The sequence below is a fragment of the Phoenix dactylifera genome, chromosome 5 (assembly GCF_051530095.1).
Source record: "Phoenix dactylifera cultivar Ajwa chromosome 5, Ajwa_hap1_PhDact_Kaust_v1.1, whole genome shotgun sequence".
In the NCBI taxonomy this organism is placed as follows: Eukaryota; Viridiplantae; Streptophyta; class Magnoliopsida; order Arecales; family Arecaceae; genus Phoenix; species Phoenix dactylifera.
In genome coordinates this window covers 10,129,974-10,146,704 of record NC_143194.1, presented here as the reverse complement: position 1 = coordinate 10,146,704, position 16,731 = coordinate 10,129,974, and the positions used below count along the sequence as shown (strand labels likewise).

General features: G+C 35.7%; 1 protein-coding gene across 2 annotated transcripts; it reads left to right on the top strand.

Moving 5' to 3' along the window:
- Nucleotides 1-3,515: 3,515 nt before the first annotated feature.
- On the top strand, nucleotides 3,516-16,008 carry LOC103720193 (uncharacterized). Of its 2 annotated transcripts, none has more exons than XM_008809794.6 (3): nucleotides 3,516-3,657; nucleotides 3,860-4,087; nucleotides 15,415-16,008. In XM_008809794.6, the coding sequence occupies exons 2-3, from the start codon at nucleotides 3,896-3,898 to the stop codon at nucleotides 15,775-15,777; spliced, it is 555 nt and encodes a 184-aa protein (XP_008808016.1). In that variant the 5' UTR covers nucleotides 3,516-3,657; nucleotides 3,860-3,895; the 3' UTR covers nucleotides 15,778-16,008. The 2 variants fall into 2 exon arrangements, with proteins under 2 accessions (XP_008808016.1, XP_008808017.1); XM_008809795.6 differs by having other exon boundaries at nucleotides 3,517-3,657; nucleotides 3,822-4,087.
- The last annotated feature ends 723 nt before the right edge of the window (nucleotides 16,009-16,731 follow it).

The following is a 16,731-nucleotide window of genomic DNA, read 5'->3' as shown; positions in this document are numbered from 1 at the left end:
TATATATATAAACTGTAAAAGAATAGGATCAATCTTATATACATTTCTTGTGCCGTTACTCTTAGAAAAGAATTAGAATTTTTGTAGGTTTTGATCAAAGATGAAGAGAGAATGCTGGAAACTTTCCTCCTTAAAATAGGGATGCAATTCAATTATTTTTCTTTTCTTTTTTAAATCTAGAAATTCAGTTTTTTTAATAAATAGCATGCTTTTAGAATTTCTTGATAGATGGTAGTTTTGCTGGTGAATGATGACTCATTGTTGCAATAGGCAGAGAGAATAATAAAAAAAGAAGGAAAAAAAGAAAAGAATAAGAATACACAATATTTATGTAGTTTAGTTTATTGAGCTACGTCCATAGGCAAAGATCACACAAAAGTTTTACTATAAAAAATTGAACATTATAGAGTACAAGATTTCCTCATAAACCTTATCCCCCAATACATCTAATATGTAGAACATTTAATTTCTTTATTTCTTTAGGGTTACAAGAGATATATATATAATAGACTACGTCAGTTTAGACTTGAACTGGTGTTCTACAATAATCAAGTTAGTCCAACCTATAAGAGCTCCATTCTCGCACCCTTGGACCCCTAACTAACTAATAGTGCAGCCAAACAAAACAAGTATAGCTGTTGGAGGGATCTTTTTTCTTCAACTTCGCTCACTTTGCTTATTGGGCTACGCTCCATTTGCTTCGCTAGAAAAAAGATCCCCTTATAAAGCTTGTAAACTTAAGACATATCAACATCTATGTTGTTACCCATTTTATTTTTTTTATGCCAATGAGTGTCGAATAGATTGTGTTGTAGATGCCCATGTTGTCTATTGTGTTTGGTCCTTTATGGCTTGAGAATTTAGATATTAGGGGCATCCTTCATGTAGCTGTTATTGTCTTTTTGTCCCCATCCTTTATAATTATCCTTTAAACCACCTATAGTAGCTTCTTGACCTATGGTTGAGCCTGTGTTTGATGATTTCTCTTTTTTGAGGCTTTTTGGTTTATCATTGAACGAAAGAATTTGTCCACTTTTCTCAAAACTAATATATGTCAATTTCTTATTGAAGCTCCAAGCCTCCTTCATCCTCACATATCGGGTAGCACATAACAAACTTAATATTTCTTTTGGCCTCTTGGAACTCCTTTTTCACAACCAATCCCCTATTCCCCCTTCTCTCTCTCTCTCTCTTATGCTTATTACCACTACAACTCTCACTATAGTCATAGTATGTGACATATTTTTATTAGATGTATAATTTTGTCTAGCATTCAGCAAAATTGAGTGGTTAATTCTAAATGGAAAGAGGATCTTGCCTAGATTTTCAGCTGGCCTATTGAAATTGCTAGGTCCTAGAGACCATCTTTGGAAGAAAACAAAATTTTGCAGTATAACTATCATAGTAAGTGCAAGTATATAATAATAATTATGAACTTGGGTAACTATATATAGGAAAATTTTATGCAACTCCAAAAGTAAAGCCACAAATAGGGTATGATGATTTTGCAGTGAATTGATTTAGAATCATCTATGGAAGGTATGGCAATATTTGGACTAATGAACTTCTAGCAACAATAGCAAAATATAGAAAATAATTTAAAGAGACATAGCATCAAGCACCATAAAGCATGGTCATAAGAATACAAGATTTATGGAAAAACCCTCCTAATGAAGAAAAAACATCAGTAGAGTGTAAGCATAAGTCCATTATAAAATTAGAAAATAGTTACAAACTTCATAAAATTAGTTACGTTGTTACTAACTCTCTTTCCTTCTATTTTTTAGGTCTTGATTAACATTTTAAAATCCTTCAAGTTGACTTTTTTTAAATATATTATAAAATCCATGCGGCATAGACTCTATGTTACATCACTAGTTATATTTTAATAATCTGTTTATGGTATACTAGTTTTAATTCTTCAAAATAAATTTGCTATCCTTTGGAGAGTATATTTATTTATTAATTCTTAACATTTTAAGCATATTATGTCTGTATCATTTTTGTATTGTGTATGTTGATGCTTAACTAATATCTAAATAAAAAGAATTGCTAGGATAGTATTACACCGATATTTCATCATTGTAATGTTTCATGATGAAAAAAAAGAGCTAAAAGTTGTTTAAATAATTTTTTATTTTACTACATGCATAATAAAATATTTAATTTTTTTACAGTATTTTTCATTGCATAGCAAAGCTATATTTTCAATTGAGGCTAGCAATGACTCAAAACATAAGGCTTTAAAATACGAGAAAGATAACACGCTAATTTATGGTTCATTAATTTTTCACTGAATAGTAATGGTGGCCTCCACTATGAAATTTTTGGCTGTGCCTTGTGAGCTATTCCATGGCACTAAACAATTCGATATAAGCCTCCTTATTAGACTAGATACATAGTATTGCTAACCTAGCAGAAATATGCCACACACTCAACCTATAGCAATTTCCTAGAATAAGGATTGTAGAAGATTTGTTCCCTACTTAGTGCCCATAATTGGAAGTTGATAAGTAAGGAGCTGCTTTTAAATCTCCAGTGCTACGTTAATTCACATCCATTCCAAGAATAATATATTATAGACAACAATTTCAATATTTATTTTTTATTGTACCTAAAACAAAATTTGAAGTCAAGAATATATATTTCATAACATTTTGGAAAACATGAATTTTGGACCATTTCTATCTCTCTCTCTCTCTCTCTCTAACTCTCATCAATTTACAAACATCTGGATTTTGCTTGAGCATTCGTTATCTTCTTTACTTTTCTTATATTATATGGTCAGATTAGAAACTCAACCTCTAGCTTTTATCAGTGCAATATAAAATTTAATATTTAACATTGAATTGTACCTTATCGGAACTCTTCTACATTATTCTTATAATTAATTGTAATAAATATTAGGCAAATCTTTCTATATTTTTTCTTTTTTTATGATATTCATCATGTGTGATAATAGACTAGTTCCTAAATGAAGTAGAAAAATAGATTATATTTTTAGCTCATCATATGAAAAAAAAGAATTATGTGTGTTGCATATGCTAGATGTATTAATTCACTTGTTGTTATACTTCAGCATCATCCTTGGGAAGCCACTACCTCCATAATCACATTATGATACTTCAGGACATTCCGACTTTGGACATCTTCATCTTTTGCTTTCTGATATCAAGTCATCTTTATTATTACTAAATTTCTTCATAACTATGCATACTTTCAGAGGCAAATCAGCCTCAGCCTGTTGATACTTTAGCAAGTCTTGGTATTTCTTCTGAATTTATCTCGGCTGTATTGCCTCAAAGAGTGAGAGCTCTGGTTTGGGGTGATATTGTCTTCATTTTTTCTGTTTTTGTTTGTGTTTTTATTTCGGGCCTTGGACCCCTCATAAAAAAAAAACGAAAAAAAAAAATTCCGTGCGTTCCAAGTCACCATTCCACGCTGGCTCCGACAGGGATCCATTTCCGTTGGCTATCATCCTCGTCCCTCTCTAAATATATTCGGACTCTCCTTCCTCGCTTCGTCCCCGTCCTTCTCCGAATTAGGGTTTTTCTCTGGTTTTCTTCCCTTCTCGGCCAGGGAAAACCCTCCGATCTCCGCCATTAAATCACCATCCGAGCTCTTAGTATTCAAATTTCTTCCCTTCTGCGTCACCAGGTGAGATCCCTTTCACCCCTCCGTCTACCCCTGCGTCGATTCCGAACTCTTCGCTATTTATCTTGGATCGGATCGCGATTCCATTTTCTTCTTCTTTTCTAGTTCTTGTAGGGTTTCCCCCCAAGATATTTTCTTTGAATTCTTTTTTTTTTTCTTTCTGTAAGTGGTGGTATTAGAGTTTGGATTTCTCTTCTGGCTTTAGATTGGAGGGTGAAAGTATTGGATCTTGAGGCATAAGATGGGGGCGCTGGTGTCGAGGTTTTGGTTCATGTTGTTCCCCGCGAAGGAGTACAAGATTGTGGTGGTTGGGTTGGACAATGCCGGGAAGACGACGACTCTTTACAAATTGCATCTTGGAGATGTCGTCAACACGAGTCCTACTATTGGGAGCAATGTCGAGGAGGTTGTTTACAAGAACATAAGGTTTGAGGTCAGTGAATGTTTCTTCTCTTTTGCCCCGTTCTTTTCAATCTGTTTTGTAGCAGATGGTTGTTTTCCCGTTTAAGTTACTGTTTTAAAGATTGATTGCTTAGTGGGTTATTTATTCGAATTCTAAAATTTCGGATGTCATGGGTCGTTAGTTAAAAGGATGTTACTGAGTTAACTGGGGACTATTCTATTGAAAAACAAATTTAGGTTAGAAGATTAAAAGGTCATCGATCTTTAACCAAATGTTGTAGCGGAAAAGTGAATTTGCTTTTCTGTTGTAGGGAGGGCGGACTGATAAGGTACAAGGAGAGATGTAGGGGAAAGAACCTAGATGGACTAAAGCTGAATTATATGGTTCTTACATCAACAAATCAAAATCAGAAGATTGATCTTTAGAGAGAGTTTAAATAGTAAGGAGTGTGGGCTGTGGGTTAGCAGTTTGTATTATGGAGGTTGATAGGGCAACATGTGACTTCAGTTCTCTTTTGTCTTTTGTTATATGAGTCAGGAAGTCCTTTTTACAGGACCTGCAAGTAAGCATATGGTTTACCATTGTTAACTTGGGTAATTTATGGTTGACTTTGGAACTTTTGTTGGGGAAGAGTGTAATAACTTGGTTGGGGTGAGTGTTAACTATAGACAACACTGGCATTTCCATTTTGTTATCTCTTAGGAGTTTAGCAAAGTTTTTGTTGTGCTATATTGCGGTGATCAGGATCGGCAAAACCGTCTCGGGCATGGTCTGCCGTACCGGTCCGTACCGGCCGGTACCGGCCGGTACCGGCCAGTACGTATCGGCCCGGCCTAACACCGGTACCGGATCAGCGTGGAATCTGGTACCGGTAGTTTATTGTTGAAGAACCGGTATGGGACCGGTTTGGACCGGTACGTACCGGTCCGCCACCGGTATGGCGGACCTTGGTCTCGGATGTTCCGAGCCGTACTGGTGGCTCACTGGTACGGTTCCAGAAACGGAAACAAAACCCATTGCCGGAGCCGAAAAAAGGAGAAGGACAGCGAGAGTGAGTGGGGGAGGGAGAGGGAGGGAGAGGGCGGAGGGCCGGCGAAGGCCGATAGAGTCCGACCGAGGCCGCGGGAAGCGAGGTTGTGGCCAGTTCTCCTGTTTTTAACGAAACAGGGGTCCAGCCGCGGCCTTAAAAAATCTCATGATTTTTAAATAAAGTCAGCCCCTGGCCTCCGCCAACCCTCCACTGGCCTTTCTCCCTCTCTTCCCCTTCTCTCTCTCTCTCTCTCTCTTTCTCTCTTTCATGGTTTGTGTGCCGTCTCCTCCATTGGTACAGGCCCGACATAGCCTATGCCAATTCATGCCACCGGAGAACCGGTACGGAGCCAGGTACCGGTTTCGCCGACCTTGGCGGTGATGATATGATGGTATATTCTGATGTAGGTTTTCATTGTATAGTTATTTTGGGTGTTTTACATATTCATTTCTCTTATTCTCAGATATGAGATAGGAAAATTTTATGACTTTGCTTATGGTGACAAGGAGAAGGGTATTCGTTTTGTGACATTAAGAATTGTGAGGATATAATGGATGGAGTAGTAAGATTTAGGAAATACAAGAGATTGATTGGGAGTTGTTATTTGAGCTGTTTCAGAATTAACAGGACAGAAAGATAAATTGCGAGGAACCTTTAATGAGGTAGATAATGAGGTCGGAGAACCCTTTGGATTTTTTGGCTATGGCCGAAGAAACCACAGTTTATTATATAACATTTGAAAGGGAGTACTTTAATATAGTCTGGTCAATGTCTTTGATTACCTTATACCTTGGTAAAGGGCAAAGCAACTTTCTTTTTTCTTTACATTGCTTGTGCTCTTCATTGGTTGTGTCCCGTTCCTATACCACTAGGTTAAACTACATTAGGTGATGAGAATTATATTACCAAATTAATTCCAAAATTCTTCTATATATGTGTGTAGCTACATATGTATCTATTTTGCATTAAAAGCAAGAAATCTAGAAAATGCTAAATTCTTATGCTTGTGTTTGTGAGCGAATTTAGGAAAAAATGCTGCTTATGTACTATACTTGTTGCCAACTGTACTGAAAAAATAATTTGCTATGAAAAATGTTACACTAGTATAATATATAGAATGAATGCGTGTAAATTGTGCATGCAAACCAAGGTTTTAAATTCTATGGGACGGGGCTCCCTTGGTTTTCCCATGGAATAGGACGTGCCATTGTCTCGCCCCATCTTGACACCTGAGACAAGGGATGTCCCAAGACGTGCTAATCGGACCACTAGAACAATGGCAGGATGGTCTTGTCCTGACACTTGGGATGGTACCCTGTTCTAGTATCCCGCAGGACGCCCCACTGGGACTTGAGTCCTTGATGTAAACCATATCTCATTTTAGATCATTTGCAAAAAGTATATACACTCTAAGGGGCATGCTTAATATGGTGCCATACTTATGAAGTCAACCTACTGAACAATGGAAGGCAAACATAATTGATGGCCCATTGAGTATTGATGGTCAAGGTGGCTGTCATTCTTAATATTCTTGGTTTCTTATTGATCATTGGATTATTGGTAACCTGAATTGTGTCCCAGTCATATATAATGGCATAAAGATGGGAGACTTGAGCATTTTGCCAATTGACAAGATATTAAATATTGGAGCTTGAATTCAAGTGCAAATGCCAGAGCTTCAATAGGACTAGTAATATTTCTACCTTTTGGAATACTTGTAATTATGCAGCTTCTTTCAATGAGCTCCAAGTTCCACATATGGTGGCAAAGTATTGGTCTTCAGATCTTCTTGCAAAGAATATTCCATCTCTTGTGGGAGACTGTGCATGCTCTCTTCCGATTTATACAATCTTCCTTTTGAACTTCAAGATGTATGCAAATTCAATGAAGGAATTTATTGAGTTGTTAATGGAAAATTTATTAAGGAATACAATTCTTTTGCTAATACTATGCCCATCCTATGCTAGAAAACATGAAGATAATTCTAAGCAGTAATTAAAGTTATGAGATAATTAAGACATTATGCTTTAATTATCTTATCTATTTGATCTATAATTGTACGTTAACAACAAATAATTATTTTGAGAAATACAATGGGGATGCCACCAGCAAGATTTGAACCCTGGACCTCTCCCAAGCAGGAAGGAATGCCAATCAGCTTCACTAAAGCGACAATGAATGTTCCATGAATATAAAGAGTAGATCTTTTATGTTAAAACCAATAATACAAAAGCAACCTACATTATAAACTTAGAAGGTTTTCCTTAAAATAAGCATGATGTTGTTACTACTTTCTTCCTGTGACTTTTGGAGCTGCGCTTCTACTTTACTAACAAGGTTTTAAAAGTTGGTTTCAATTTAGGTTTCGGTCACTTAAACAAAGTTTTAGATTTGGTAGTTTCGGTGATTTTACCATTTTCACTCTGTGTTTTGGCGTTTCAGTAAGAAAAGTTAGGAAAAATATGAAAAACTAGAAAAATCAATGGAAATCAAGGATATAAATTTTCCACTATTTGATTTCGATTTATCAGTTTTCATAGATTATATAGTTTCGGTTGATTAGGCAAGTCATTTTCCATTATTTAACTGTGTTTTAGGGTATTTAGGATCATCATTTATATAATTTGGGCAGTTTCAAGCTGAAATTAAACTATTTGCATATTAATGCTCTGAATATATCATATGAACATACTAATCTCTTAAGAAAACACTGAATATCAATCAATCAAGCATAAACTGACAAGACAAGTACACAATAGTATAAAATAAATTAACTTTACCTATTCAATACCGTATACTATCGCGAGGTGCATCATTGAAATAATAGTGGTCATTATCATCATCACGTAGGTGAGAGCGCTAATAGAGATGAGGATAATAATGAGATAGCTTTTCACCAATCTAAGAAGTTATGAAATGTTTAATTTTTTGTATATAAGATATGTTTTTTCTGCAATGTGCTGTCTTTAGTTGTTTACAAAAGTCTTTATGAAGTTCTATGATAAGGGCCATTTGAAGCCTAGCCTTCAAGAGTTATTTTTATTACTTATTATTCTTTTAGTTCAAGAGAAAAGAAATGACCAAGAAACGACAAAAATCTATATAGCTGATGTACTTAAATAAACAACAAAATGACAAAAATATGATAGCAAACATCAAAACAAGGCTTGAAAAAATATCTTTGCTTAGTTTCAGTGGGTTTTAGTCGAAACTGATTAAAATCACCGACAGTAGACTGAAACTAGTCAATTTCTACCAAATATCTTTGCTTAGTTTCAGTTGGTTTTAGTCGAGTTTGATTAAAACCACCGAAACTAGACTGAAACTAGTCATTTTCCACCAAAATTGGTCATATTCGACTGGAACTGAAACTGCCGAAACTGGAAAAGCTGAAACTAGGGCCCTTGGTTTTAGCTCAGTGTCGGTTGAAGCAGATTGGTTTTGGTCCAAACTTAAAACCTTTGAGACTGATATTGACTCCAAACAAGCGACTATGTTTAGACCTTTTAATTCTTTTGTTTAGTTTCTTTTGTCTTCCTTATGTTTTCCCATGTTAAAAGTACTTATTTATCCATCTTTTCTCCCCCCTCAGCATCATCTCTTTGGTTTCAATTAACTATCATTGGAGGCATTTAATAGTCTTGAAATTCCTTTTTCTCTTTCCCCTAATTGGAAGTAGTTTCGTAAAGCCTTCTTCCTTCAAATACTCTTGCACTATTAGGGCATGCAAGTTGCTGTTCATTGGGTTAATCAAGTTATTATGATGGAAGCAAGGATTGAAGTCCCGATGAGACAGGGGCCATCCCAGCCATCTCGCCTTTGTCTTGGCTGGGTCATGCACCGATATGGCTAACTCGGTTAGGGCATGCCCTCAGTCCTTTTTTTTCAACAATGTTTCCACTCATCGCTAGGGGGGAGACGGAAAGATCAGTTCAGCCTTACTTTTTTTCTAATGATGCATTAACATTGGTGCCAAGAGAGCGAAGGTTGGAAGGCTCGGTTTGTAGGGCTTCTCCTTTTTCTTCTTCCATTTTCCCCCACTAAGCACGGGGCTCAACCAATCATGGGGCTTAGCTAGATGAAATCACGTGCATTTTTTTTTCCCTTCCCAATGAGGACGCATGAGTGTAGATGTGGAACTGTCATATCTTTCGTGTGAAAGAGGGCTCTCCTTCGCATGAAAGCATCATTCGATCACCAATCGCACAGATCTTAAAACACTTACATCTTCATCATTTATCCATCCACATAGATCTCAAAGCGAGCAGTTTATGATCCAATGATGGAAAGATGCACACTTGTCCTAGCGGATGCTGACTGAGAGATTTCCGTGAGAGAGTTAATTTCTCCTCCCCTCTCTCTCCTTCATGTGAAAGCACCCTTGTCCTAGTGGATGTTGGCCGGGATGGCCGCAAGATGGGGCGGGACACGGGGCATCCCATTCCGTGGGGAAACCATGATTCCTCCATCCCACGAGAATTAAAACCTTGGATGGAAGCAACAACAAATAACATAATAAAATCTAAGCGTGTCATTTTCTTGAATAGTTTTGCAGCAAAAGTTTCTTTGAGGCAGATTTGCAGTAGGTTGGTATATCTGCTATCTGCTCATAAAGAATTCAATATTGAAACTTGTGGATAGCAAGTTGAAGCATTTCAAAGCCAGAGTATAACTTCTTCTAAATGTAGTAGGTCACACTATTAACAATTTTCTCTCTGTTTTTGGTAACACTATTTACAATTTTCTCTCTACTTTTGGACTCTATATTGTTTGACTATCTGAAAATATGTCTTTGCAAATCCTTAGCTGGTCATCACCTCTTAATCTTTTGCATATTCTTCTCATATCTCCATAAAAATGTTAGGGATGTAAGTGGCACCGGAAAACTGATAGTTGATCTGATTATTTTCTAATAATCAGGTATGGATCAAATTTAAGTTTTCGGTAACTTATTGATCAAAAGTTAGATTCCATATACAGGATCTAGATTTGAACTTGTGTGTCGGGTGTACATTTTAATGTCACAAATGATATTTTTGCACACCGGAGTTCTCTTTCTGATATTTATGTTATGAAAAAAAAAAATACAAAAATGGAAAAAAAGATCATTTTTCTTTATTTCATCGTATCAGAAAGGAATGTTGGGATCACTAAATCACAGACAAAATAAATATATAAAGCAATAGAACCATCATAGTATTTCTTTTATTCCTATGAAAGGGTGGTAAATGGACCATTCAACCATCTGGATTGGATGGATTCTAGTTCTTTCTTCAATGGAATAGAAGAGAAGAAAATGTAAATTCCATTATGGAGCTGCATGTACAAAAGATGCCTGTACGGTTGTAGAATTCTATTTTTAAATCCCTTCTATCGAATCTAGCTATTTCAAATCCAATAACCAGATAATGTGAATACTATATATATATATATATATATATATATATATATATATATATATTGTGTATAAAATTATATATGTCTGTATAAAATTATATATATATCACTATATATGTCTGTATGTATATTGTGTATAAAATTATATATGGATATTTATAGTACTATATATAACATAAATAAATATAGTGATATAAAGAGGATATGTTATGTGACTTGCATTGATTCCTTTTCTGCACATATGAATTTGCACTTTTTTCTCATGCATGCTCCCCTTAACTGTTGCCCATTGTCATTTCAGTTCCCAATCCAGACTGACTTTTAGATTTCAATTCATTTCAGTCAAATCTAATATAAACAGAAACTTAAATATGTTCCTAATATGATTAATTATTTTTTAATACCAATCATTCACCCCTCATATTAATTGTTATGCTTGTTATAGCTAATATTTTTTAAAGTCATAACTTTATTAAATATTATTTTCTAATAAGTGGTAGAAGGAAACCAAAAAAAAAAAAAATAGCACAAGGAAACATAAGATAAAATCATGCACGAATCGAACCACCAAAAATGCTCAAACCTGAACTTGTATCTGACTATTAACCGAGTTCAGATTTGAGTTTGGAGCTTATCCATTTTGATGGATCCGAGCCCAAATCTGAACTCGATTTGTCCTATCAAGTTTGGATGCAGATGCAGCATGGATCTGATCCCAATTGGATCCATTTACAGCTCTAAAAAATACAATGTAAGAGCTTGTCTAATTTATATATTCTACTCAACCCTCTTTCTACTGTCATCGATTTTTTATTCAATGTGGTGGGGATTGTACATCTGTTATGGTCTTCGGATGACATTTTCTTTTGCTGGGAAAGCTGTTTCTTGAATTTTGTTATCAAATAGCCTGGTATTAACCAAAGCACTTCACTAGATTGGATTAAGATAACTTGTCAAACTAAGGTTGAGGAAACAATGAATTCAAAAAAAGAAAGTTGTATGCATGGTGACATCAATGTAAACAAGTCAGCATACTATTGTCAAATGGCTTATCATTCTTGGGATGCTTTATTAGTGGAATATGGCGGAAATTAGGTATTCGCTATTAGTGTGAGGTATCTTATAGATTGTTTGTTTCTTTACATGTTTTGCATCAGCAGGTGAAGAGTTGTGGATAACAAGAGTTATCTTCTTGTTATTCTCTGAAGTTGTTTTACAAGAAAAAAAATTGAATCTCTAAAGATTAGGTTACTTAATGATGGATGTTTCTGGTGAAAATCATCATTTATTGTAGTTATCAAAAGTGATTTCCCTAATTGTTGTGTAATTAGTAAGATACGAGCATGGAGACTTATCTTTATATATGATATGATTGCAGTTTTGGAAATTTCAGATATATAATTTTAGAGCCTACTCTCATGGATTTGAAGAAATCTGGTCATTGTTATTCTCCTAGTCACATAATATGAACACAATTAGAAGCAATACCCTGATGCTTCTAATTGTGTTCATATTTGTTGCTTCTCCATGTGATTGATATACTCATTCTTGTTAATTATTTCAAAGGAGCTTGATTAGGCAGTGAATGAGGATTAGGTACAGGATTACTAGGTCGTAATTATACAGACTGGTTTTTTCCCTTTCTGGAAAATTATCATAGAAATACTATAATCACAACCTCCAGCCTTTTCCGAGCTATTTCTCTTCAGTTTCTTGGATCATTCACTAGTCATTCCTTTTATGTTTGCTTATTGTAGTGTCATTGCAAGTTTTCCAAACCCTTTCACTCAATATTTATCCACATCGGCTTTTTTCTGGCTGTATATATCCGTGCTACCTTAGGTTTTCTCCTCTTTTTCTTAATTCTTTAATGAATATTTGAAAAGAGAACTCTTCTTACAGTAGCCTCTAAACATTTTTCTTAATTCTTATGGTAGCCTCTAAACATTTTCATCATTCATTTCATGACCGTATTAAATTCTAAATCCATTGTCCATCACTTTGTGTCTTTAACTAATATTGTCCATCACTTTGTCTTTAACTAATGTAACTCATAGGCTTCTCTGACACACATTTCTCAGTCGGTCCTTATTTGTACCATATGTTCATCTCAACAGTCTCACTTCTTTTATAGACCCTCTTTATTTTTTGACATATGAAGTCATCCAACATTTGTCCAGATAATAATATAATTTTGTTTTTTTTCTGAATCTTGACAAAGTTTCCAGTTTTCTGGGCATGCATTTTATGAAATTTTGAAGCAAGGTTTTAAAAATTACCAGAACGGAAAGGTACGAGTGATACCATTCTGGCAGAAAACCTGTATGAGGTCCGGTTCTGGTATTCGAAACCTTGTCTTCAAGGTTTTAATGCTTCCATTATTGAAAATATTGATATTGGATATCCTTAACCTTGAGAAAGTGAGATTAATTTTGTGAGTTTGTTTAACTTGATGGTATGCACTTTTCTCAAGATAGAACTAATGCAGTAGATTTGCAGCATGGACTCAAGAATTGAATTTTAGATACAAAAGTGTATATATTCTTTCAGTAGACTAGCCTGGGTTTAACTTGGCAAGATCAAACTTTTGTCAGTAGGCAGAATTTTAATAAAATATTTTGATTGCAACATATCGAAATTATTTATGGTAACATTTTTTTAAAAAAGAAAACAAATCCCTGGAAACCTGTGAAATTTTAAAACACTCTGGAAAGTTTACCAAAATTCTGCAAATAATCTGTGATGCAGTAGTAAGTGAACTAATCCAGATTTTGCCTCAAAGAAAAGAAACAGACAAGTGCTCAATTTATTTATGATATGTAAGGAAAGGAAACTTGAAATGCCAGTTTTGATAGTAATTTGTGATTTCAAGATAATGGGATGACCTTTTTACTTATGCTTAAAGGCAAAGATTCTTGCATATGATACTTTTGGATTTGGCTTTTTATTTTGGTAAATTATTGGATGGGAGTTTCTAAACTGGTTTATTATCTTTGAAGCATTTGGGATCTAAGTAATGATGGTCTCATACGTCCTTGAGTTTTTTATGCATACTTTTCTTCATCTAGCTCTTGGTTGGCTTGTGCCAAGTTGAATAAATACTTGTTAACATTTTATTGTTTTCAGAGGGTAAAAAGGCTGATTTTTCCCTTGCTCATGTCTTTGGTACTTTGATTTGAAAATTTAGTTCCAATGCGTGGTCATTGTCTGACACTTTTTGGCTCATCTGTTTACCTGTGCAGTGAATTTAGGAACTTGGTTAGTTTGCACATGCACAAAAATTTTTTGCAGAGCATGTTTGATGTTATTGACATGGCTAGTCAAATCAGCATAGCGGTTGATTAAGGGTGACATATTATTCATAATGTTATTGTAGGTTTTTATGGGCTTATTAAACTGCATATTTAGGTTATGACAGGAGGCATTGTTAAGCAATAATCTGATGCTGCCAATTGTGTTGTCTTGACATTATATGGCTAGGAACTCCAATTTTTCCAGAGGGTGGACAACTGCTTTGTGATTATGATCAGAATATACTGAGTGCTTAATGTGGTCTAAGATTTGAAATGAATGTAGTTGATAGATCTTATTTCTCTGAGATAAATAACATAGTTTGCATCCCCACCCTTATTCTCTAGATCCCAAAGCAAAGTGCACAGTATTTGCAACATTCTTTGCAGGTATTAAGTGTTCATACTGACCCATCAAATTAATAAGTGCTAATATCAAGACTCTCTAGTCTTTAACTCGATCAAAACTATGTCTTGGACAATTTTATGCGGAACTTTCTACTTTGAAAGCATTTGGTTATGTTTGGTTATGCCAACAGACGCCATTAGTTCTTTCGCAGTCAGTAGGATGGTCTGATCCTTGGTGATTAGAGTGTTATAGCAGAACTACTTTCATCATGACATCAGTAGGCTGTTTTATGTCTAGTTCTGCATTGGGTTTTTTGGGTGAATCAATGTGTTGACAAGGCAATTTGAATGGCTTTCAGATCTGCAAAGTAGGATAGTGTGTCAGGTATTTGGTTCTAAAATGAGACTAGCATTTGTACTCATGCTGTCTTCGTAACTAGCTACTTTACAGATATTCGTTGAAGTTGAATGTGAACTTAATTGTTAACCATGCCTGCTTTTCCTACTTCATGTACATGCATGTGTTTGCATTTATATATTTTCCTTTATTGGGTGGTTCTTCCGTTCTGCCTGCAGTACACCATGATTTCATAATTAAGTTTGATAACCCGAGCTGTAGATTTATCACCAATTCTGTCAAATATGAAGTCTCCAGGAATCCAGTACCATATAGATAATGACCTTTCTCGGTCATCCTAGTTGAAAACTGCTCCTGTTGTACTCTACCGTGGAGAAATCTTCAACCCTTTTGGCATGTACTTCACCAATTATTTCTCAGTGATCTCTCCAGTCTGCCGTTACCAGTGACTCAGTTTCAGTTAGATTTTGCAAACTAAACTTTAGCATCATCCTGCTAATGAGAGTGGGAAGCAACTTATAAAAACCTGTTTTTTCACTCTTAGGCAGGAAATTCTAAAATCAAAATTCTGCTATATTGAAAAGCTCTGCTTCTTTGGAAGTTTAACTATCTTGAACTATTTTAGATAAAATATTAATCCTATCTCCCTGGTTGGCAAGCTAAATGAAAAAAAAAAGGTTCACAGTATTCTAAACTCTCTGTGAAGCTTGCTTCGTATCTTCAGTTAAGTTCATTTCATTCTTGGCATGCACTTTGCTCTTGCTGTGTGATAAGTAAATAGGACTTGATTTTCGAATGTCATGGTGCAGGCTGTTCCTGTTGATAATTAGCTTATTGCATCATCTTCATATCGTGGGCATTTTAAATTCATTTTGATTGTAAGCTCTGCAAACATTTACCACTGGCCATCTCACATCCTGCTACGACTAACCAGGTTTGGGATCTTGGGGGACAAGAAAGGCTGAGAGCCTCCTGGGCAACATATTACCAGGGAACTCATGCTGTCATTGCTGTGATAGATAGCACTGACCGAGCTCGGATCTCCATCATGAAGGATGAGCTCTTCAGGCTGCTTCAGCATGCAGACCTTGAGCATACCGTGGTGCTCGTATTTGCTAACAAACAGGACCTCAAGGATGCAATGTCTCCCGCTGAGATCACTGACGCCCTGTCCCTCCATAGCATCAAGAACCATGACTGGCACATCCAAGCCTGTTGTGCTCTCACCGGTGAGGGATTATATGATGGCCTGGGATGGATAGCTCAGAGAGTTGCTGGGAAAGCAACAGCAACCTAATCTGGAATCGGATCTTGCTTGTCTTGTATTTTGTTTAATGTGAACATGATAAAGGGCGAGAGAGAACAGGTTTTTCCCCCCATGTAAACCAATCCATGGCCTCATGATGCAAACCAAAGTAACACATTGTTTATATTCCTATCAGTTTGTGGAAAAAAGTGCATATTTTCCCATGTTTCTCTCTTTCATGTTGCAGATGGAAATGACACTATCTGATTAGTCTGAAAATAATTACCTGCATGGATTACAATTTTGCCAGTACATTTCTCTTTTGACATCAGTCGAAATTAGCATGTGTTCCGTGTTTCGATCTGCTCTCTCTGGAAGCAGAGTATACAGCACCAACAACCTTGTAAATTTGAGGCCATTCATACCTCTGATCCCCAGATGGGTTTGCAGGTCCGTTTGTTTTGCAGAGTCATAGAAAAGAGAAGCATTATTATAGCTGGAGTTTCATTGAAGACCAGTTGTAATCCGGACACTTATTGGATGAGATGGTTAACTGCACTGGCAAGAGGATCTGGTTTGCATTCTGTGGCACCAGTCTGAGATGCAGTTCACAATGACAAGTGAATAGAGAGAATACCATGTAGCAAATGAAAACTTCGTTTTTAAATGATTTCCCAATACAGCTTCTGGATAAGCTGTCCCAAGCTCATGCAACTCTCCTTCTTCAATGTCTAATCAAAACCATGACAAAGCTACATCAACACCTTCACCTGCACCTTTCTTTTGAGTTCTGCCAAAAAATCTCTAGTTCAGTGGTTACAAAAACAGCATAAAAATGGTAGAAGCAACAATATTGGTGATAAACATGGTGACTTTTCTGATCTGTTCGACATATAACATTAGCACAGGCATATGAGTACTGAATATGACTGAAAGCAATATGACATTTATTAAGTTCAGTACAAGCGAAACATTTAAATCTCTATTATGTCGATTAAAAGTATA

Coding starts and splice junctions, on each gene's coding strand:
- LOC103720193 (XM_008809794.6), top strand. CDS start 3,896: ATGGGGGCGCTGGTGTCGAGGTTTTGGTTCATGTTGTTCCCCGCGAAG. Junction 4,088..15,414: donor ACAAGAACATAAGGTTTGAG/GTCAGTGAATGT, acceptor ACGACTAACCAG/GTTTGGGATCTTGGGGGACA.